Source organism: Zonotrichia leucophrys, chromosome 3, assembly GCF_028769735.1.
Source record: "Zonotrichia leucophrys gambelii isolate GWCS_2022_RI chromosome 3, RI_Zleu_2.0, whole genome shotgun sequence".
In the NCBI taxonomy this organism is placed as follows: domain Eukaryota; kingdom Metazoa; phylum Chordata; class Aves; order Passeriformes; family Passerellidae; genus Zonotrichia; species Zonotrichia leucophrys.
In genome coordinates, this window is record NC_088172.1 from 55960809 (window position 1) to 55983189 (window position 22381).

General features: G+C 40.7%; 1 protein-coding gene across 6 annotated transcripts in view; it reads left to right on the top strand.

Moving 5' to 3' along the window:
• The window catches only part of NHSL1 (NHS like 1), a 181019-nt gene that overhangs the window by 28048 nt on the left and 130590 nt on the right, over nucleotides 1-22381 (top strand). The window contains exon 1 of one of the 6 annotated variants that reach the window (XM_064708325.1): nucleotides 4537-4640. The exons of the other annotated variants lie outside the window; for them this stretch is intronic. Coding sequence (XP_064564395.1) covers nucleotides 4610-4640 — 31 coding nt within the window. The 5' untranslated portion in view covers nucleotides 4537-4609. Of the gene's footprint in view, nucleotides 1-4536; nucleotides 4641-22381 lie in introns of those variants that run through there. 6 annotated transcript variants of the gene reach the window in all.

Sequence of the window (22381 nt, forward strand, 5' to 3'; positions counted from 1 at the left end):
GACTGAAAAGAATTACAAGCACCAGCTGAGGAGCTGCAGAGTATCTGGTTTCAGGGTCTTTCAGCCTGTGCAGAAAACAATGTGTCTGTGCAGCAGCAGTGCAAGCAGAGAGTGTTGGAGGAGATCTGTTGTGCCTACAGCAGTGGGGCAGGCTGACTGCTGAGGAGCTGCTGGGTGACAGCAAGGGCTTCCCTGGGTATTGTCAAGTGGTCTCTATTTATTCACCTTAGTTTTTGCTCCCATCCTGACAGTAATGAATTTTGGTAATTCACAGTGGGGAAAATTGACTGGCAAAAGAATTGGATTCTGTGCATGATGAGCTTTGGACCCTGCACATGCCGTTGGGTTTAACAAGAGTTTGCTCATTGAAAATATGCTTGTGTGCTCCTTCTGTTGGAAGCAGAAAGTGAAATTGCAGCTCTGCCAGGCAGGGGAGAAGGAGGGAGAGGCAGAAGTCCAGGAAATGGGAAGTTCTTGCCCAAATGCTGTTCTCTGCTGTGAACTTTTGTACCTGTAGCACTCTTGGATTCAGCTTTACCAGGGGGAGCAATTAGCTGCTGGTCAAGAAGCATGTTTGTGAGAGCCAGGAGGAGATTTCTGGGGGAAGAGCTGCAAAGGCAATGGAAACAAATGCACATTAGAAACAGATTAGATTCCTGAATCTTAGCAAATTGAAAAATAACAGAATAACTTAGGCTTTAGAAAACCTACTGGAAATGAGCCAGAACTTTTTGCAAACTGGAATGACCTTAGCCTGCCTTAAATTGCTGCTCAGTGTGAGACCACAGTTAAAACAGGGATTAAAAATGAGAGTTCATACTCCTACCTGCAGATCAGTGGATTTTTCCATGTTTGGTGGGAAAACAACCCAAGAGTAGTGTTGGGAAGACCTCAAAACAAATCCAGTGTGTATGAGACAAAGAATCAGAATAATAACCTTAAATTTAGAGTTGTGATAATAAGCAGCATGAGCATGCCACGAGGGTTTTTTTCCATGTTTAATTGAAGCTTTAATTTGTGGCACAGCAGTTTTTGAAATGCTGACATTACCAAGGATTGATGATACAAATCAGTCAGATTGATAGTGTGGATTGGAAAATGTTGAACAAAGCAGACAGAAACTGTATTTTTTTGAAAGGTGTTTCTAAATTCGTCCCCTTGGAGAAATCCTGTATCTCTTTCAATTCACATTTCAGGTTTACTGACTGAAAATCTCTGTGGCTTGACTGGTTGCGAATGTTTTCATGCAAGCACATTAGCTTTTAAGTTGGTACATAAGCTGCTTTTTTTTAAAGAAAGTGAATAAGCTTGTAAAATAGTGTGTTGGAAACAAAAAAAGTCTTTTTTTCATATAGACAGATCTGATTCATCAGAGAGCATCAAGATAATTGTCACGATTTTCATTTTAAAAGGGAACCAAGAAATCTTGGCACAAGTGTAAAACTTTCTGTTGCTATACTGGCCTGTTGCCTGGAGCTAAATATTTGCCTCATGAATTTTCCTTTCCCTATCAGGAACAGGAAGCAATGTTACAGATGAAATGCATTAAGGTTTATAAGTGATGCCTGTTATTCAAAAAAGGAAAGATGCTTACATGTTACATGATTTATCAACAAGATGAAGCAATTTTTATTCTGGCTGAAATCTGGATGGTTACTTAATTTTTGGGAGTACTTCTAAGGTGGAGATTTGTACTCACTTGCTGCAAGTCCCTTCCAATGAACACACATATTAGACCCAGGTTTAGTTAAACAATTCCAAATGCTGTCAATATGACTAGGCACATTTCCCTCTATTTTCCCCTTAACTTTTCTTTTCTTTTAATGAGCTCAGCCACCAGTGATTCAGGCTCTTGCCATTGCTTCTCAGCATTTTGTGTTTCGTGCTCTTATGGTAACTCTTCCTTTTGGTCCCTGAAGCGGGGCAGCCGTGGCTGGCAGCAGGCAGCTCTATTTTCTGTCCTGTATCACTCCCTCTGTGCCTTACCTGGAGTTAGAGGAAAGAAAAACCAATCAAGAGACTGAAAAACCTCTGAGGCCACAGAAATATGGAAAAATGTTTTAAGATGTTGCTCCTTTCAGGGGCTTCTGGAAATGCTCCTGCTTGTTGGGAAGACCTCACTCTGCAGCAGAAAAACCCAGTGTCCCCATCAGCATACCTGCTGGCCTCCCAGGTCAGGCACCACCATGGTCTTGGGAACATTGTGTGTTTTATTAAATGCAGTAAACATGACAATTGGCTCACCTTTTCCTCCTGCTTGGGACGAGATAGAGGGTGAGCAATTGATTCATGCCCTATTCTTAGCCCTAAGGGAATTCAGAGCCACCACACTACATTTTTCTAGCTGATAATGTGGTGAAGGGCTCTCTGAAACTATAGTAGCAAGGTTTTCCTCCAACTTGGCTTGTTTTGAGACAATAAAAGTGATAGTGCTAACTCTGATGGTCACAAAAGACTGATGAAGGGCTTTTTGCTGTAACTGTGTATCCTACAAAATCTACTCTGTGTGTGTAAGATATTAGTGACATTGAGCAATAATAATTAATTCAATTTGTATCTTTATTGAATCTGCAAGGGCCTGTCTTTGTGCTATATTTTCCTGCTCTTTAAATAACAGTTGCCATCTTTATGGTATTAAAGGATAAATTTTAAAGTGGTGAAATAAACCAGCCAAAATACAGAGCTTCAATTTTTTTGCTACTTTCTGTTTCTGTGTTTCTGAAGTTAGGCAAGTAGGTTTTCCCCCAGTGTTTTTCCAGGGATATCATGTTATCTGATGTTTAATTATTTCCCTCTCATTGCACATTGTAGAATAAGATTTCTGATCTGCAGCACAGACTTGCATATTTTATTATCTTTAAGGGTAATTCTCAAAAATATTCTTTTCATTTTGCCTTTTTATGCAACTGTTAAAGGGCTTCCTTCTTAGCTAAGCATACCTGACATTAAATATTCACCGTGTATATTATGACTCCACATTTATAGTTTGTGAGTTATGCTAGTTTGGCACACAATGGAGGTTTTCCATTTATTCTGGAAAAGCTTTGCATGGTAATAAGCCTTGCAGTTAGCTGAAGTACTCTTGTTTCCTAATGGAATCTGCTTTCTTTAGACTCTCGAGGAATTGAGTGAGAGCACTGTGGTAGCTGTGGTTTGTACCTGTGCATTATCACACACCCTTGCAGGAAGGAGCTAGAAGAGTTCTAGAAAATATCTCTACTGGCTTTATTGTTTACATTTTTCATTTTATAGCCTTTCAAGAATTTCAGGTACTAATGAGAGTCCTAGCTTTTTACTAATGGGACCTATCTACTGGCCTTGCTGCAATCTCCTGATTTTGCTGGGCAGGCGTTTGTATTCGTGAAATGTATCAAGTTGTACGCTTCCAGATCAAGTTATATGCATGTCAGAAACAATTACTTACATTGAGGGCTTTCTATTTAACTTCTTCTTCAGCTTTATTGCATAAAAGCATTGAAGTATAAAATTATTTTTGTCAATCAGTTATAGTTGTTTGTGTTAAAAAATTGTATCTGTGTATGGTGAAACTCGTCTGGATAAATCTTTAGTGTGTAAGGACTGCTCTTCATTCAAATGACTTATAAAAAAATATGGAGTGAGAAATTAGAGCCAAATGGATACAGCTCAAACCCGCAAAAAACTATTGATTGTCAGAACTGGAATGACCCGCATTAAGGGCTTCAAATGGAGAGCTGGAAAAGAGGGGGAAGAGAAGGCAGGGTGTTTAGGCAAGAGAAAGATGATGAATAGCTAAAAGACACTGAAGGTCAGGAAGTTTGGAGCTCAGCCTAGAGAACGCTCAAGGTGTGTGGCATTGGGACTGTGCCCTGTGTCACTGGTTTTGAGCGGCCAGCAAAGGAAGCGTCCATCTCCTTTCTAATCCCTCGTGCACACAGGGACACTGGGGGTTGCTATGAAAACTTTCAAGCTCTCATTGCAAATTCTCTCCAGCTACAGCAAATTATCGCACACAGAGATTTTGTCTGGCCGTTCTAATGCAAATGGGCAACATTGAGTCTTCTGTCACAAAAAAGTGATATTGAGAAAACCATCTGCATGGGTGTTTTGCCTGGTACAATTGCTGGGAATATAGCTGTTTCACTCTACCATGCTTTCATTTAGAGTCAATTTAAAACTACTGTTTTTATTTGTGCCTTTCAAACTGTGAAAACTTTGACTCCTGTTTTGTTTCTAAAGATATTTACTAATGAGGAGCTGATGTAATTTGTTTTGGAGGACAGGCTCTTTTATACACAGAGTTTTATGAATTGAGATGCAATCTCTGATAAACGTGGACAAAATTAATGGGCCTTTACGAGTGGCCAGAACAATATTTATTGTTTGCAAGGCTGTGTTAACTCGTAGGGATCCCCTGACAAACCGGGGGAATGGCCTGTTGTGATTTGCAGCTGCCTGCACCACAGAATGCGCTTACTAGAGCTTTCCACCCGCTATTCAGCTTGCTGTTGCCTGCTTGTTTTCTGTTTTAAAAAGTGTTTTCGTTGTCAAACTGCATCCAAACTATTCAGTGGAAGCAGCCCATTTGCTGGTGCTCCGAGACGCTTCGCTTTGTCCCTGCTGACACCCGATGATGGACGCAGAATATTCTGAGCCAAATGGTAAATATGAGTCTTCTACTTATGCCACTGTTTTTAGAGATATTGATTTTATTCAGGTCCAGCACATGTTTTATGATTTTAATTGTGGGTGAGGTCACAGTACTGTCCAGAGCTCTGGATAACAGCAAAATGCCATGGATGTAAATATACAGAAAAGAGACTAACTGCATTGGGAAAAAAAATCTTGTTCATAGGGGGGAAAAAATAAAATCTTGTTTGCATAATAGTGTGATAACAAAGGAAGATTTTTGGTTTCTGTTATTTTTGAAAACATGAAAATCCTACACAAATGTGTAGGATAATAACCACATCTGATAGTGTAAAAGGGTGTTCTATGAAATCTGACTTTATAGGCATCAGAAAGCTAAATAGCATAAACTGAGGAGGAGCTACCAAAAAAAGGGTATTTGAAATGCCTGCCTTGGTGAAATAGGGAAAAATGTAGGAAAACCTGAAATTATGGGTACAAACTGAGTGCTGAGTTTTAGGAGAAGATTGCACCAAAAGCCGCAGATATGGATGAAAAAGATGTGTGCACTGTATTTGCATTCTTTGCACTTCTAATTTATTAAAGACTTTTCTGCTCAGTTAGTGCCATATCAAATACTGAAATTGAATAAGAGTGCTTCAAAGGAACTTTTCTGATTTGTTTCTAGAATCCTTGTTTGTATTTTAGGAGTTAACGCAGTTCTTAGGGAACAATTCCACAATTGTGGTCAATCAAATGCAGAAGCCTTTGCAGAATTACATCTTTAAAAAAAAAGTTCTCCAAAATATTTTTATGCTTTTAAATGTTTTTAAGATAAATAGGTAGCAGGTGTTTTCATGTTTTATCTCAGGTATGTGTCTGCATAATTTCTAAGGTGGAAAATCCCAATATTTCTTTCTTTTTGTTTCTCTGCGTTATGTATGCTTGCTCTCTTATTTTTTAACTCAACAAACCAAAGAATGCTTTTTAAAATTACTTGCTTCTAAAAATCTAGAGGTGCTACAATGATATCATACTTTAAAAACCAGAGAAAAGTTTTCATTTTGATGTTGAAGACTTTTTGTTCCTCATCCTACTGTGCAAGTGTTTATATTTTATGTTTCTAAGGAAATTAATTTCAAACAGTTTCTGATTAGTGGCTTGGCCCTGCTTCATTGTCATGCTGATTTTCATATGGTTCTCTTAAAAATAAAATATCAGCAAGGCAGACATGGTAACAAGAGACAATCAGCAGTTCTGGATATTTCTGGACACCTTAACGTGGGGAAAGCCTGTGAGGGAAGATGTACTGCCTGTGAGGAACTGGGCAGCCAGGTCCTGAGCTGGTGTCCCAGGCAGAGAGTGAGGGAATGTGAGGTGAGGAGGGATGCAGCAACTAGAGCAGCAAGGGGAGGCACAGCCAGAGAGGGCACAATAAGAGTGTGGTGTCTTCTTCTCCCAAATCAGGGAAATATAACATGTGATGTATGGCATCTCATAGTGGGCTAGAACAACAGGAGTGTAACTGGGAGCAGAGATGCAAAATTTCAGAAAAGTGAGATGCTGAGGGGAAATGCTGTGTTGTGGCTCTGGATGCAGCCAGCAATTGCAGAATGAATGAAGTGAGGCTGATGGCTGTGCCACCCCAGCATTCCTCTGCTGCAATAAACAGAGAATTGGTGTCGTGGTCCCCAGCCAAGATGGTCTGTGCTCACCAAATCACTGCTGGTTGAGGTGGGACTGTCAGCACTGCGACCTGACCTTCAAATCATTGCCCCTTGTCCTGGGAGGTGCCTGGTTTCCTTACAGAATATCACTAATCCAAGTTATTCCCTACTGGTGCTGGAATGTCCACATCTCTGAGATGTGTTATTGCTGCAGTTCCAGCATTCATTGCTTTTATTTGTCAGCTTGAAATACGTGAATGCCTGGTACACAGAAGTGCTCTGTAAATAGCAGGAGATGTGTAAAGGACTGGAGGGAAAAGCACAAATAAAGCAATTTCCACGGCACATTTAATTTTTTGTTTGCTTACATGTGGAAGATGCAGTTAAGCTAATAAAACTTCAGTTACTAAAGAGTTACCAAGTGTTTCTTCATTGCTACACAGTCAGTAGTGCTAAATTTACTCTGTTACTGCTGGCCAGGTGAATTTAATAATTGTTTAAGCTGATGAAATTGGGCTACTGCTTTCTAACAATGAAAAATGTGTTTCCTTAATCCTTCTAGGAAACTGTAAACTGGAGGGCCATAGTTCACAGGTATTATCTTCCATTTTTTGCTCCTTTTCCCTTGGCACCACTGGCTGGTGAGCAGCCTTGTGCCACGGCACGTGTCCACACAGCAGAGCTCTGTTTAAGCCCATCATCCCCTTGGGTTTTATAAAAACTGCTATTTTATTACTATCTAGTAAAGAATTGTGTGTGCTGCATTCTGTCCTGTACGTTTGCTTCTTTGTGTCAGTTTTTTAATCTTGCTGGGATGAATGAGGCTTTGGAAAACCACAGTGAAGAGTTTAGTATACGGGAAGGCTTCAATGTTAACTTGCTTTCATTTATGTCCTGTGATATGTAAATCCACTCTGGTTTTGTCTGCCATATTTTAAGTCATGGGTGCTGGTTGCATCCTTGTCTCCAGTGTTAATGGCGTGAAGAGCAGGACTGAAGCCTTAGCACTGAGGAGGCAACCAGGGCAAAAATGAAGACTACTCTCTGTTTTCACATTAGTCCTCCAGCTAATTTTTTTTTCCCCTGACAGTAAATGTACCTGTTTTTTAGCTGGCAGAAATCTGTCAGCCTGGCACTTTGATCCTAAACTCAGGAATACATTGTGATTGGATCATGGTGCTGGTTTTTCCATTTGCTGAAGCCTGCAGTAGCTGCTCAGGAGGAACACAATGCCCTGCTAACTCCGCTGTGTCAGTGTTGGCTTCGTCACGATACCAGAAACATCTTTTGTTCACTGCTGGTTTATAAAGCTTTTCCTGATTGTTTTTAAATTGATGCTGCACACTGGGAGAAGTTAAAGGTGGTTATTTTTTTTGGAAAAGCATGAATGCACAAATGTGCCTCTAGTTACTCTGTGTCAGCTAAAGTCTGAACACTTTTGAGGAAAAGAATGCCCTTTTTTGATGTTAGTAGATTTGATAGTAAGAGGGTTTTTTTTTCTGTTTTATTATTTTTTTAAACTGAAGATCATAAATTTGTATACTGCCTAGAGGTGCTGAATTCCCAGGCTACAGATGATAGAGGATTTGAAGTCACTGAGAAATTTCATCTAAAGATGCTGCTCATATGGTTGTAGAGCTCAAAAGTAAACAGCAGTCAAGTTGTTTGTGTAATTGTTTATAGATATTTTCATTCAATAGTTAAATAAATTTTACATATTTTTTTCTTTCCTCAAAACAAAAAAATAAAAAAAAGTAGGCAAAGAGAAAGCACTGTAAACTAAAAATATTACAAGGTTAGACTGAACTACAAAATTGTATTTAGAGTTTTTATCAATTGTATTCTTTCCATCTGTTTGTGTTTGGGATAGGACAGGCCACAGCTGAAACCTAGACTTGTCTATTTCAGATCCTCCTAATGTGGCTGTTGGTAATTCAGAAGCAGCATCCCTTGACGGCCTCGTGCCTTCTGTGTGCCATGCAGGGATACTCCTGACCCTCTCTGTGATTTATGTGAAACAACCAGGCTGACCTGCTGGCCAAAATGAATGAAGCTCTGTTTTCTGTTAACTGGCAAATTACTGCTGTGGTTTTATTTCTTCAAAAGGGTTAAAAAACTTGTGGGAAGCCCAAATGAAATTGGCTTTTTTGTTGTCTGAACTTGATTTTGTTACTCTTGCAGTGTCACTGTTTCGCAGACTCTTGATCTTCTAGGCTAGACAGGATCTGCATTTCTAATACAAAAATTCAGGCTTTTTACAGATCTAAATGGAACAAAAACAGACAAGTTTCTCCAGAGTTATTAACCTGGAGTCTTCTCATAAGCACTAATTTTACTCAAAACTGACACATCAATTGCAGCAATTTTCCTTAAAATGTGAAACACTGTAATATTTGCAAATTTTAAGGGTTATTAAAGAAATGCATCTCCAGTAACACTCGAGAATTAAATTCTGGTAGGTTTAATATAAAATTTGTCTTTGTAGAGTAGATGTTTGCTGGATAGAAAATACATGTTCAAAATACAAAGGCTGTTCAGGAGACAGGGTCATAATGTTTGAGGGTGAAACATGAAATGAAATAGGGTATTTTGTTACAATAGGGTGCATTAAAAATATTTTGAGTTATATTTGCTGAATTTTTATTCAATATTTCACTGCATGAAAAAATACAAATGTGCTAATACCTAGTCAGTATTTTCTTTTCCACTGTCTCCAATTAAATTGAAGCCCAGCTCCAATAATGATTTTCTTTCCCAACCTATCCTCTTTATTTCTAGTCTCTGAGAGTGTAATTTGAGAAACACACCTATTCCCTGGGCAAGAACTAACAAAGTATGACTTGTTCTACTAGATGAGTTCTTTGCCCAAAATAAAATGCTCCCAAATTAGAGCTGGGGTTGTCTTGATGAAAACAATAAACTGAAGATTGGGAACTTGCCAATATCCACACTTCCCCATACCAAACTTATTATTTGTCAGGTGTGTCATCATGTGTCTTGCCACCATTCACCAAAATAAATGCCACTGGAGTAAATGCCAGTCTGGCATTAATCTTGAATATAAGCAATGAACATGGGAAAATTGTGGTGCTTATTTTGATAAATGATAAATTTTGGTGTGATGTGTAATTTGTGGTAAGTGTTCTGGAAGACCTTCACTGAGATGCACATAATTTGGTGCTTATAGTCCATACAGACAGGTTGGCTTGGGAAGAACAATGGAAGTTGCTTTCATGGTAACAAATAATTTGGAAGTTGGTTTTGGCTATAGAGTTTTATTTGTAACTGGTTTTTGGGTATAACTGTGGTGTTGACAGTTTTTGTCTAGTTAGATATTTCCTTCACATTTTTCCTACTAGGGTAATTTTCACTGTGTGTCTTTAGAGCTGAAATAAAACGTCAGTGTTAATCCATAACGTTATTTGAATGTTACACTAACTGATACTGTATGAGCAGATTCAAAGTGTGAATTAACTGGAACAGAAGCAATTTTAGTAGGAGCTGTCATGTTGAAAGCAGAGCAATGGGACATTAGAGCTATAGTAGAATATCCTTTAAAAGTTAAGGTTACAATTCTAGCAAGTTATTCTTCGAGTCCAAAGATGGTCCTTTGGTTGGACACTTCATTATGCCAAGTTGTGGGATGCAGCAGCAAGGAGCAGTTGCCCACAGCCTGTGCAGCCAGAACCTGGTTTGATGAGTACTTTCATATCCCATTCATTCTTGGGCCTGTTGGAGCCATTTCCCAGTGGGGCTGTCTGGATCCTGTGATGGGAAATTATATGGGAGCTGAAAACTGTGTTTCAGGGAGAGGCAACAACTGGCAAGCAATTCCACTTGCTCCAGTGTAGAAATGACACATTTTACCTGGGCATGTACCAAGGCAAACAGACCCTGGTTCCTGGGAGGAAAACTCCATTTGTTCCCAAGCTGCTCTGTGTGCAGTCTGGGAACCTTTGGCTGGGCCAGGGTGTGGGGGTGGAGATAGCAGCTACTTTACTTGTCTGACTTCTATCAACTGCTGCAAATCTGTCAGAGACCCAATGTGAGTTTTGGTGTCTGAGGAAGGAACTACCACAGAGTTTAGAGAGTTCCTGCCTTGAGCTCTCAGCTGCAGGTTAGTGCCCTGACAGCAAGATTTTTCCAAAGCTTATCTAACAAGTGCTGCTTTGTCATCAAACTTCTTTAAAAGCACCCTCAATCTACTTTGAGGTTTCACTATGATAGAGATGTAAATAACACGGAACATTTTCGTGGTCATTTGATAAATTCAGAAATAGTTTACTCCTCTGTAACCTGCTCCAATTTTTACGCAAATTCTTAACCACAATTTATTATACTAAATGGCAAGAGAGTAAAAATTCAAACCAGATATCATGTAACTCTTGGAAATTTGCCCTTTCCACAGGGGATCTGATGTCCTTAAAAGCATTAAACCTGTCCATATCGCTATATTTCTATTTTATAATTAGCAGGTGACTAAACTTTTGCAGTTTTGACTGCTTTACTACACTGTGCAGGTACTTAATGTTTTTGCACACTTGGATTTCATAGAATGGATTGGGCTGGAAGTGACCTTAAGTTCTAGATATAACCCCCTTGCCATGAACAGGGACACCTTGTAGTAGCTCAGGTTGCTCAGAGCCCCATCCACCCTGGCCTTGAACACCTCCAGGGATGGGGCATCCACAACTTCACTGGACAGCCTCTTCCAGTGCCCCCATCACCCTCACAGTAAAGAATTTCTTCCTAATGCCTGGAATCTAAACCTGCCCACTTTCAGTTTAAAGCCATTTACCCCTTCTCCTATCACTGCACGGTCTTGTAAAAAATCCCTCTCCACTTCCATCAAGATGAATATCCAGAAAGCTTTTGGTAATATTAGAGAGACAAGTGCTAAAAAGAGTGAGCTTTGGCCAGATAACCAGATGAACCAGATGTTTTCCGGTTCACTGTCTGCTGCGCTTTTGCCTTCCATTCCCTTTTGTCTGTGCTGTTTCCTTGCAGCCCCTGCTGTGGAGCTGGCAGGCCAGGGGAGAGGGAAGCAGCCAACCACAGCTCCTCCCTGCACAGCAGTGCTCTTGCCACCACTGCTCTCCACCAGGAAGCAAAAGGCATGTCAGTCTTTACAATTATTTGCTATTAGCTTGTTCTTCCAGGCTTTGCTGCCTTCTGAGGCACAAGAAGTTTGGCCCACCTTGTCAGTATTGTGTATTAACTCTACATGTCAGTGCAGGGATTGCTTCACTGTTGTCCTTGCCAGGTCTGGTGCTTAGTCATTGAATGTCTTTCCCTGACTTGCTTGTTGCTTCATTTTTCTTTCATGTCATATAGCATGCACGAGCTTTTGCTGAATGATAGATGCAGAATTATTCATCATTTTAATATATAAAGGCTTGATGCATACCTGAGTCTAATGAGTAAGGAAATGGTTGTTTAAGTTGCAGTATTTAATTTATATTTTGTAGATCAAAATAAACAGTACAAATCCATAGGCTTCTTTCCAATTAATCATGCTTATAGTTCTACTGTGAAGCTGTGTCTTCTTTTCTCTATTTCTATTCCTTCTGTCTGTCAACCTTGCCATTTGTTTATCCCCATTTGTTTTACTTTCTCTCAAGCCTTTAAATGACTTTGAGAAAAGGTCATTTATTGGGTGTATAGCTTGGGTTGGAATCTCTTGGTGTAGGCAGTGGGAGTTTTCCACGGGAGTGACACAGATGAGAGGCAGCAGTTCTGGCACCAACATTAAAGTAAAGAGGTAGGGCCAGTTTTAGGATGAGCATAAGCTCTAAATTATGATCTGAGTGTAAAATTGGAGTAGCCTGTTTCTCTGTTCTCCTCAAGTCTGTAGCTTCATACCAAGCTTTTACAGAGCAGTGCTTAGTCAGACCTGCACAGCCCATGGAATTTTATCCAATAATCTCTCTACCAGGCTCAGTAATGCGTGTCTGAGCTCATCATCTCTCTTCAAAATACGTTTGACAACTAAAAATTATAAAAAACAAAAATATTTTTCATCCTAAAAGAGAAGTATTCTGAAGGTATACTTTGAAGTCTGTTCCTCTTCCCAAAGACTTTGAACTCTGCAACATATGTAAAAAATGCAAGTTTAAGTTATTTTCAGCAGATAAAAAATAACTACAAAATATTTGAACATGAGTAATTTTTTTTTAGTACATCTCGGTTGTCCTGGCATTCCTTATATAATCCCATGTGTATGGAAATGCTGAATTTGCAATTTATTTGCATCATTTCAAGAGGCAGCATCAGAAGGACTTACAGAGGCCACAAACTCAGCCAAAGATTAACACACACAGAAAACTGAGTGGTTTTAGCTCTAAAGCTGGAAATAGTGGCTTTATCAATGTGTATCTGTCATACAACTCTCAGCCAAACTTTTGGAGTTTGCATCTTCATAATAGGGAATTTTCTAGTGCTAAGACTTTTTACCAAGTAGGCAGGACTTCCTTAGAGGTGGCATGTTGTCAGCCCATGGTGTCTAAGAAGCAGGAGAAAAATAACCTTATTGTTACAGTCCTTTTGTTTTCCAAGTGCTACAATCAGTTAGTTTTGTTAGATGTACATCAAATGCTTCTTTCTAGGAAAGCACAGTAACTGCTCTGAACATGGAATGTGCTGCACACTGAGAACATTTTGTGAGCAGCAGAAGTTTCTTGCACCCTACCGATATATTTTTGTGCTGCTGTGATTCCAGGGAGCCAAAGATTCTCTCACTGTTGTCAGAGCTGAAAAAAATGCAGCATTAGAAACTTATAATGTTCTTTTGGGGGATTTTAATGAAATATTCAAATAAGGAGAAAATAGCTCTTAAACAGAAGTAAATGTAAACTTGGGGTAGGTAGCTGGGGAGAATTGACAAAATATATTTTGTGTGAGTTTCACTATGTGCACCAGTTTTCACATAAATAAACATCATTAGGGTGTGCTTCCAAATCTTGATGAATTTTTTACAGCTGTGTACCATGGTATGGTGCCAGAGACCTGAAGAGCTACAAATCAGAGCTTTGCAGCCTAATTTCTCAGGGAGCTGAAAGCTTCTGTGTGTTAGTACTAGCTTTGGATAAGACACCTCTTGGAGTTGCTCTTTCACTAAATTTTCAGGTCTGTATATATTAATTTTCCAAATTAGTAACTTATAAAGGTAAGTGGAATATGGATTACATGGACGCTGGTATTATGCATAGAATATGGACTACATGGATCTGGGAATCTCTGTTAATAAAAGGCATAAAATACCTTTTCTTGTCTAAGTAATTGTAAGACTTGCTGGGACAGAGTGGGGGCAAAAAATGAGCCCTGCTCCCATTTTCAAACTGTTTTTTTCAGTGTATATGAGTTTTCTACGTGGTTGTTTTATTCTCCAAAATTTAGCTGTTCAAGAATTAGCCAAAACAATGACTCTTCTACTTTTCTCCTTCACATTGTTGCACGTTTTACTGCACATAAGGCTTATTTCACATTCCACAGGAGCCTGCCAGGATTTTCCATTCTGTTTCAAAGCAAGAGTTCACATCTGAGTGTTTTCTCACTCTAGTAGTGGAAAAGGTTTGTTGGAGTGTGCTGTGATAACTCTGCAGAGTTAAAACTCAGAGGAACAGGAATCAAGCATTTGAAAAGGTGGAAAGGTATTTTTATTTCAATAAAAGTGATGAGCATTTTATTTTCTTTGGGTATGAATGCTGTTTGCCTTGCAAATGAGAATTCAGCTTCTCAAAGCAAAGATCATTTCATCAGTTGTGAATGTATGAATGAAACAAAACATTAAGAGATTGCAAAAGTAATGCCAATGAGAGAGGAATTTTATCTTTTAAAAAGTTGAAGTAAATTGAGTAGGGGGGATTTGAAACTGATATGTAGCAAAAGAAACAGGCATTTAACTGCACTCAGAACCCTGCTTGTAATACAGGTATTTTAGCAACTTCATTTTCCCCTCGGATTCAACTGTTTGAATGCCAGTGTAACGTGCACTAGAACACAAGGGCTTTGGGGTTTGCAAGTAAAACTTTGCTGTGTGCATTTTATCACATGAGCCTGTTCAGGAGCATGGGTATCAAGCCCTGGACAGTTGCCTCCCTTGGGATGCCATGTCACAGGTTGTCCTTTTGTAACCTAAAATCAGGGCTGCAGCCTGGGCGTGCCAGGCACAGGCAATCCCTTCAGCAGGCAGCTGGTGTCTTACACTCTGCAGTCTAGTGACAGCAGACACTGACAGGGAGCCAGAAACTTTGGAACAAGGTGTTATTTATTCACCCCCTGAAAATGTCTGTTGGATGCACAATACGGGGATGCATCAGATGTAGCTTTGTCTCCAAAACGACTTATGTGGAGAGGCTTTACTTGCTTGTTGAGAAATTCCTCTAAGCCCAGGTAAGCCTGTCCCTGGCAGGGAGAGCTGGCTTTAGCTGTTTTTTATGCGATGGATTCACATCCCCTGTGCCAGCCCCACATGCACTCTGGTTGTTCTGGCACAGCCATACAACTCTCACGTGACCCAGAGCAGGGACTGGATCTGGCTTAAAAATGCAAAAAAACCCCAACATGTTTTGTGGCTTTTGTTTTGCACGGAGAAGCCAGATCTGATTGTCAGCATGGCTGTGTAAACAGGCATGCTGGCATCACTGTAGGGTGCAGGCAGCAGCGTTTCAGGCAGGCACTACTGTGGGAGGCTCTTGTGGATGAAATCATATCTTGCTTATAGCATGTCTGTGTGGGGGTCAGCCTGTGCTCTCCTCACCGCCACAGTCGTGCTGATTTTTGGTTTTCTTTCCCTGCTTCATTCAGACCCTTTCTCTTTTCTTGAAGTATGAAATAGCCTTTGATTCAGTTGTAAGCTTTGGGAAAATTAACACATTCAAATATGGATGGATTTATGCAGGCAGTCTCCCCAGTTAATGGTGTTGGCACTGTCAGTTCCTTTTGAAGCTGTGTCTTTGAGACATTTACCTGCTTGCTTATTTTCCTTTTTTCTTCCCTGCTTCGAAGCTTGGCAGCCTCTTTATAGCTCACTTTCTTCTTCACCAAGGAAGCAGAGTTAAAAGTTGGAGAGCACATCTGACAACACTGATCAAAAATAAGCATTATTCTACTTCTTCCCTTTTCTACTTCTACTCTAACCTCTACCTCCCCTCAACTTAATCTTTAAAACTTCCAGTGCAGTAGTTGACCAAAATAGTTAAATTTAAATATTTTGGAAGATGCCTCCATCTTCTGTCTTCCTGAGACGCCTCCATCTTCCCTCTTCCTGACTTCCATTTTCTCCTGTGGGCTGATTATACCGTCTTGTTATCTCTCTTGGCTCCTGGGGTTGGTTGCAGATACATCTCTAATGTGAGAAGATGGCAGAAGCTGCCACTGTTATTATTGGGTTTTGAATATGTTGCAGTCTGGTATTTTCCTGCTTCTAGAGCTCTTTGAAGAGCCTGAGAACCAGTTGTGTGTGCTTTTTGAAGTTCTTCCTCTTGAGTGAGGCAGGAATTCCAACTGGCTGTTCCTGCTGATATGTGAACCCAAGAGCTTTTCCTTAGGACTGCATCCTGAAAAATGGATGTGGTGACATAATGGCCACCCTGGTTTTTTTATCCTTTTCCTTCTCCTCCTCCCAGCTCATTGAGGAGAAGCACATGGAGGCATGCCTGAAACCATGCAGAGATACCTGCAGCATTGCTAGTATTGGCATGCAGAAGAAATTGCAGGTTGTCTGTGTTCGCTGGGGAGGCCTTAGAATTTGATGGCAATCTGACTGTTACTTCATTCAGGTTTCAATGCTTGAAACAGCAAAATTGTATGAAGTCGTAGTGATTTGAATGAAACAAGATAAAATCAAGAGGAAAGGAAGTGACTGAAGGGTCTTTAGCATGCCCTTATTAAGACTTGTAACCAAAATACATGTAGAATTTAGAATTAAAGATCAAGTCTTCTTTTACACTTCTCATCTGAATATTACAGTTTCAAAGGGGAAGGATTAGTTTGACTCGTCATTTAACACAGGAGAGAAATGAGAGGTGGAAAAACGTCTGATTCACCAGTTAGTACACATCCAAAATTGTCATGTTAGCCTTGTTTTGTATATGCATGGCTGCAATTTCCCCTGTGCTTAATGCAGGGAGATGAAGCATTTCAGGAGACCTGGCAAAAGGGTTGGGGAGTGTGCTGTGTGTGGGGAGCTGCCGCCAGCCCTTGCCTGCACCGTGGCTGTGCCTGCACTGCTCCATGCTCGTCCTTCCAGCCCCTGCAGCCGGGTGCTGGGCCCTGGCACAGGCCTCAGCGTGGGAGCGCCACGTGTGGGCACGGCCTGCTGGGCTGCTCTGCCTCCATGAATTGGCTCTCACGGCATTCCAAAAGCACGTGTGTGCTTGTGAGAGATAAAATAGGTGTTGTTGATGTAGCTGGTTTCAATGTTTTAATGCAGAGATATAAGCTCTATTTTTTCAGCAGAGTAATATGCCGTGCGCTGCTCTCACCTCCATCCCTTCCTCCTTCCATGATTTCCTTTTGTTAGTTTTCAGAAACACAGGTATTTGGCCCCCTAGATGTTTTGAGACTGCTAGTGCTGTGATGTGTCAGGAACACAACTATTCTGGATATTCACTTTATCTAGGCCACTGTTCTACAGTTGCAACAAAATATACATAGCTTGTCATGAGCAGAGCAAAGACTTTCCCTTATACACTGCCAGCCCTTAAGTGCAGTCAGATTCATCTCCATACCTGAGTCTGCACAGCTTAAGAAAGTCTGTTTTTTTATAAATATAAATAGAGAACATAAAGGGATGCAGGAAGGAATCCACATTTAGACAGTTTGATGCGGTTTCCCCACAATGTGTCACTGCCTTGCAGTCCCTGCATTACCACTAGCACTGCTTTCCAGGATGCTCTCCACAGGACAGTTCTGCAGTGATCAGTGGTCCCAGCTGTGACGCCCTGTAACAGAGACACCTCCACAGCCACTTTGGTGGCCACTTTGTCTGGTCTGATTGAATTGAGATTCTTTGAGCAGGGACTGTGATCAGGAGTAGTCTACAGGCAATGTGGAGTATAGTTTGAAGAGCAAAGCAGAGAGCCCAACTCAAAACCAAGAGATAGCTCTTGGAGTGAAATTGCTGTCTAGGTTGATACTGCTGGCATTGAATATTCAGTGTTTTGGAGGAGAAATACCAGTTGGATGGGTGTGTATTTTGTGTGTTGTGGTATGCCAAGCTGATATGCAGAACTGATTTACTACTTGATGTTTGTCTCATGATGGGGAGGTGGGAGGTGGAGCTCGAAAACAACAGTCATTTAGTCCGCAGTTTCTTCCCCAGTTATTTTTCTTTATTGTCTTTCTGCATTTTATTATAGCTGCAGAAGAGTAGGTTCCTCTAATAGAATAGAAGATGGTGACATATATATATATATATATATATATACATACACATACCTGAAGTCCCTCTGCAATTACCAGTGTAATAAAAACAAGTGATTCTGTGACTTTCTTTCAAAGCTGTAAACAAATGATGAAATTAAGGATCTGCTGAAGGTGATCATTTTCCACTAGGAGATTTGATGGTCTTGTGCACACCCGTGAAAGCTGCAGAGCTCCCAAGCCCTGCTTCTGGCCCTGGCAGAAGCTGTGGGCTGAGTGAGTTGCATCACTTCTCCCCGGCTTCCGTGTTAAATAGTTTCCTCTATTAACTGGCCAAATGGTTTGTTTCCTCTGGAGCACTTCATCGGGGAGCTGCCAAACCTGACATACAGTGGATCCTGTCTCGTTCTCTGCCGAGTCTCACTGAAGCCAGTGGGTGTGCTTGTTAGGCTGTAATTAGACTTTGTTATGAGTAAGCAGCATCAGGCTGTAAACTTAATATCCTTCTGAGGTGAGTGCTGCTCAAATAATAAGCAGCCTTCTGTTTTGTCTATCCAGTCTAGTTTAAGTCCAGTAAGCCTTCAAAATGAAACACTATATTGAATGGCTCTAATAATGTCCTGTAAACAGCAGCTATTTCATACTGCGTTTAGAGCTGCCTTATATTTGATGAAAATACATACGCTGATGAGACCCTCACTTACTAATATATGCTTTCTAATTCAAATATCTTTCTTTTGCAAATGAGCTCTTCCTGGACTCTCTTGGCCTCAGCACTAGCACTCATCTTGCATATTACTGTGCCTTCTAAAGCAATTATTGCTTACATGCTGTGCTGTACTTGCTGTAACAAACATTTTCATATGGGATATAAAATAAAATAGACCTAGATATTTCAAACTTTGCATTAGCTAGAACTGCTTAGGGAATCCTGGTTTGTTTCTTCTTCAATTCTGTCTTCCTTTTGCTTCCCATGTTTTACCTATGAAAGCCGCAGATTCTGAGTACTTTTGGAGTAATTTGACGAGGTTAGGAGGTGAGTGATGGCACTCAGTGAGACTTGGGAATGCATGAACTCACAGAGAATATGATTCTGGTGGTAGAAATGCAGCCTGCACTATTTTAAATTAGTAAGTCAGCTATAGAAATTCCAGTTGGCAATGCACAACCCTTGAGCTCTCTGTGCTCTGTAGATCCACAAGAGAGGCATGACAGGAGAGCACACCTGAAGCTGCCTGTATTGCCAAAATATCATGTAATTGTGGTGGTTTCAAATGTGTGGGCTGTCCTTCCCTTGTCACCTGCTGTCCCTTCATCTGGCACATCCCTTTCTCTCATGGCCATGTGGCCTCACACCGTGGGTTGGCTGTGCCACTGCAGCTCTGTAAGCTGTGCAGCTCTCCTGTGAGCTGAAGTGTAAGCTGGCATGGAAAAGGAAAAAAGGATCAGGCTTTTTTCACCAGTGTCACATCCTTGCTGGGTACAGCTAGCGGGGAAAGGGAGGGGAGGGATGCAATGGTGAGGAATGGGAATTGTTCAGTGCTGCTCCCACTCTGAGTGGTGAGGCCGTGGTGTCAGAGCACATCCCACAGCCGACTTACTGCCAGCTCAGACGTTCCTGTGCAGAGCTTCAGATGCTTTTGCTGCTTGTGTACACTTTTACCAAAGTGAATGTGGTTGGTTTAATGCCTATTCATCACATGGATGGTTGGCAGTGCTCAGGACCACGTGAGGTCAGTGACCAGCTCTCTGCCAACAGGTTGCAACTTTTGAAGAGGCACGAGACAGAAACCGCTCCCCATGCGCGGTCCCTGAGGAGCCGCCGTGCCACCTCCCCTGGGATGGGCTCTTCCTGCCCCAGTGGGTTTCCTTAGGGATGAAAATAGGAAGAAGTGTGTGAGAGCAGGTCTGGGTGAAATGGTTACCAAGAAGGGGGAATAAAGCATGAGGAGGGAAGGGGCTCCCCCTGAGGCATTCAGGCTGTGCTTGTGGTGTATCAGACCCATCGGTGCCCTTCAGCACTGGGGGAGGCTTATGGCAGGCCCAGGAGGCACCATGAGAAGGGTGGAGGTGTATTTTGTGTGGATTTTGACTTTCCTCTCTAGGGCTTTCTAAACAGAACAAGAGGAACAAAACCTTTCCTCCCAAATGTTTCTTCATAAAAGGTGTAAAAACAACTGAAAACCTTGTGTTATGCAGATAGCTCAGAGGGCACATTAAACACCAAATTCAGCTGTTTGAAGTTATTTTTTGTAAGTTGCATGTGTGCCTCTAAAATTTCTAGGTGATTAGATGTTTGTTTAACAAAAGAGCTTGTTTTCTTTGTACTAAACTAAATATCCAAGATTTGAAAGGACTTCTTAGGCAAAAGAGCCACCTTCTCATCCCAAGGACTAATTACTGAGACCTTCTGTTTCTCTCAGGAGTCTCATCCTCTTAGAATACATATTGCATTTTCAGAGCACATTTCCTTGCTCAGAGTTTCTCTTGTTGGGATTAGCTATTGTAGTGCTGTCACCTACCCTGCAGGGTTGCTCCTGCTTGGCTGCACGGGGGAGAAAAGGGGGAAATTACTGCAGCTCACAAAGATGCTTTGCCCTAATTATAATTCTTACATTGAGGAGGAGCAATGGTCCACCCCAGTGCTGACCATGGGAAAGCATGTATTTGCCAAGTGTGCACTCCTGGAGATCCAGGACAAGCAATGACCTCTATTCAAGTATAAAGAAAAGTTCTAATTCAGCTACTCCAGGTGTGAGTTTGATCAACCTGTTTCTCTTATTTTGTGGTTTGGTTTTTTTTTTTTTCCCCTCTTGCAAGTATATATGTTTTTTAAGGGAGGCAGGTGTCATTCCTTACAGCAAAAAAGGACTTAACTTTCTTTTTATTTGGTTAAGTAAAAATGGGGTGTCAGTACATGTACAGGCTACTTTTGGGGCATTCAGAATGGCACCTACTACATGGCCTTGACTGCCCTAAGGGAACAGAAGGACTCTGGTTTTTAATTTCCACAATTTAAGCACAGTAAAATGCTGTCAAAAAAGGTCCATCAAGATCCTGTAAGTTTGATGAGGCCCTTTTCTTCTGTTATTTTTCCTTGCTAAGCTGCTTGGTCCTCCAGTGGCCTTCAAACTTTTGCATGCTGTGAAGTAACGAAGCAGAACATTAAATCTTTTAAATCCTAGGAGTGCCAGCAATCCACTGAGATTTCACAGTGCTGTTGTCAGTGAAGAATGCTTGTGTGTTGTATTCTCTGCATTGTAATCCCCTGAGTGTGAAATTAGATCTGGTACCAGTTTATTTTTCTCTTCTTTAATTCTTTTTCGTATCAAATATTAAATGTACTGTAATCGCCCTATCTGTTTCTGGGTATATAAAGCAAAGGATTACCCTTTGGTAAGTAGGTTTCCAACTTCTTCTTTTTTTTAGTAGCACAGCTTAATAGCACAATTTAAATGGAGTAAAAGATTGTGTGAAAAATTATAGGCTTCTCCCCCCCTTTATTTCTATGTGTAGGCTCCTTTTGAATGTTTATTAATGTCAGCCCTATGCATCGCTTTTTAAATTTCAAAAATCTGCTTTAGTAGCATATGGCCTTTTTGTGATGAAAGTTGGGCTTAATGAGTGCTTTCAAAGCATTACTTTGCCAAACATAATGATAGTATTGTATTAACTTCAAGTTTCAGTAGCACGGTACTAACAGTGTCTTAAATAAATAGTTAAATGAAATAGTTCTTATCCTTTACTCCGTTTCTGTTGATCACAAGTGTTAACTCACAAGTTCTTTTTTTTTTTCTTTTCCCCCTCAGTTTAATCAAGTCAGTACATTATTTTATATCTGTGTCTTCAGCTGTGAAATGAGACTAATGCTTACCTGGCACACCGTGGAGTAAAGTGAAAATAGCTAGTGTCTGAGGTTTAGAGAGGGGCAGGGGAGTAGGGAAAATGTGTGAGTGACTGACATTTAGTAGCTGGCACGGATGTGCAGCTATCTGCAAGGATGAAAATATGTAGACGACTGAAAAGACACAAATGAGATTGAATTGGATTAGTTTGAACAAAGGAATCCAGTGGTACACATGGCTTAAACAGCTGAAATTGCACTGTGCTCACCAGCATGGTGAAATCCTTTCTTGTGATATGGGAAGCCCTGTGTTGTGAAGAATGGAGACAGTTCATGTCCCTTTATGGAAAATTGAGCTACTTAGGAGATGTTCCTCTAAGGAAACAACAGATACTGGTTTTTGTAAATGTGGTTCGAGTTTGCAAGTCTTACTGCAAGTAAATTCAAATAGGGGGATTATACTTTTTTGCATTTAGTTGACCAAAAAGAAGAAAGGACTTGCTTTCATGCCTGTAAAAAAAAACAAGTTGTCCTTGCTGTTGAGAATACTGTTGCTCTTCATCTGAAAATGAAGCTAGTTTAAAAAAATTGTCCAACCATACACGATGCACAAGGTCTGCTGCTGTAGAGAAACATGCTTATTCTTTGCCTTAAGTGAATAAATTTATTCACTGATTTATCTTCACTCAGGACTGTAATGTTGTGAAGTTGTGAGGGACTCTGTTGTAATGAATCCTGGAATGACAGGATACATTGTCCTACCTAAAACAGCCAGGTAAGGCTGTGGAAAACCTAAACTTCCTGATACTGATAAGCTTACAGGAGGTGCAGACTAAGACTAGCAAAGAACGAGGATTCTTTTTTCTTTAAAGCTGATTTGCAAAAATAGCCTTTTAAA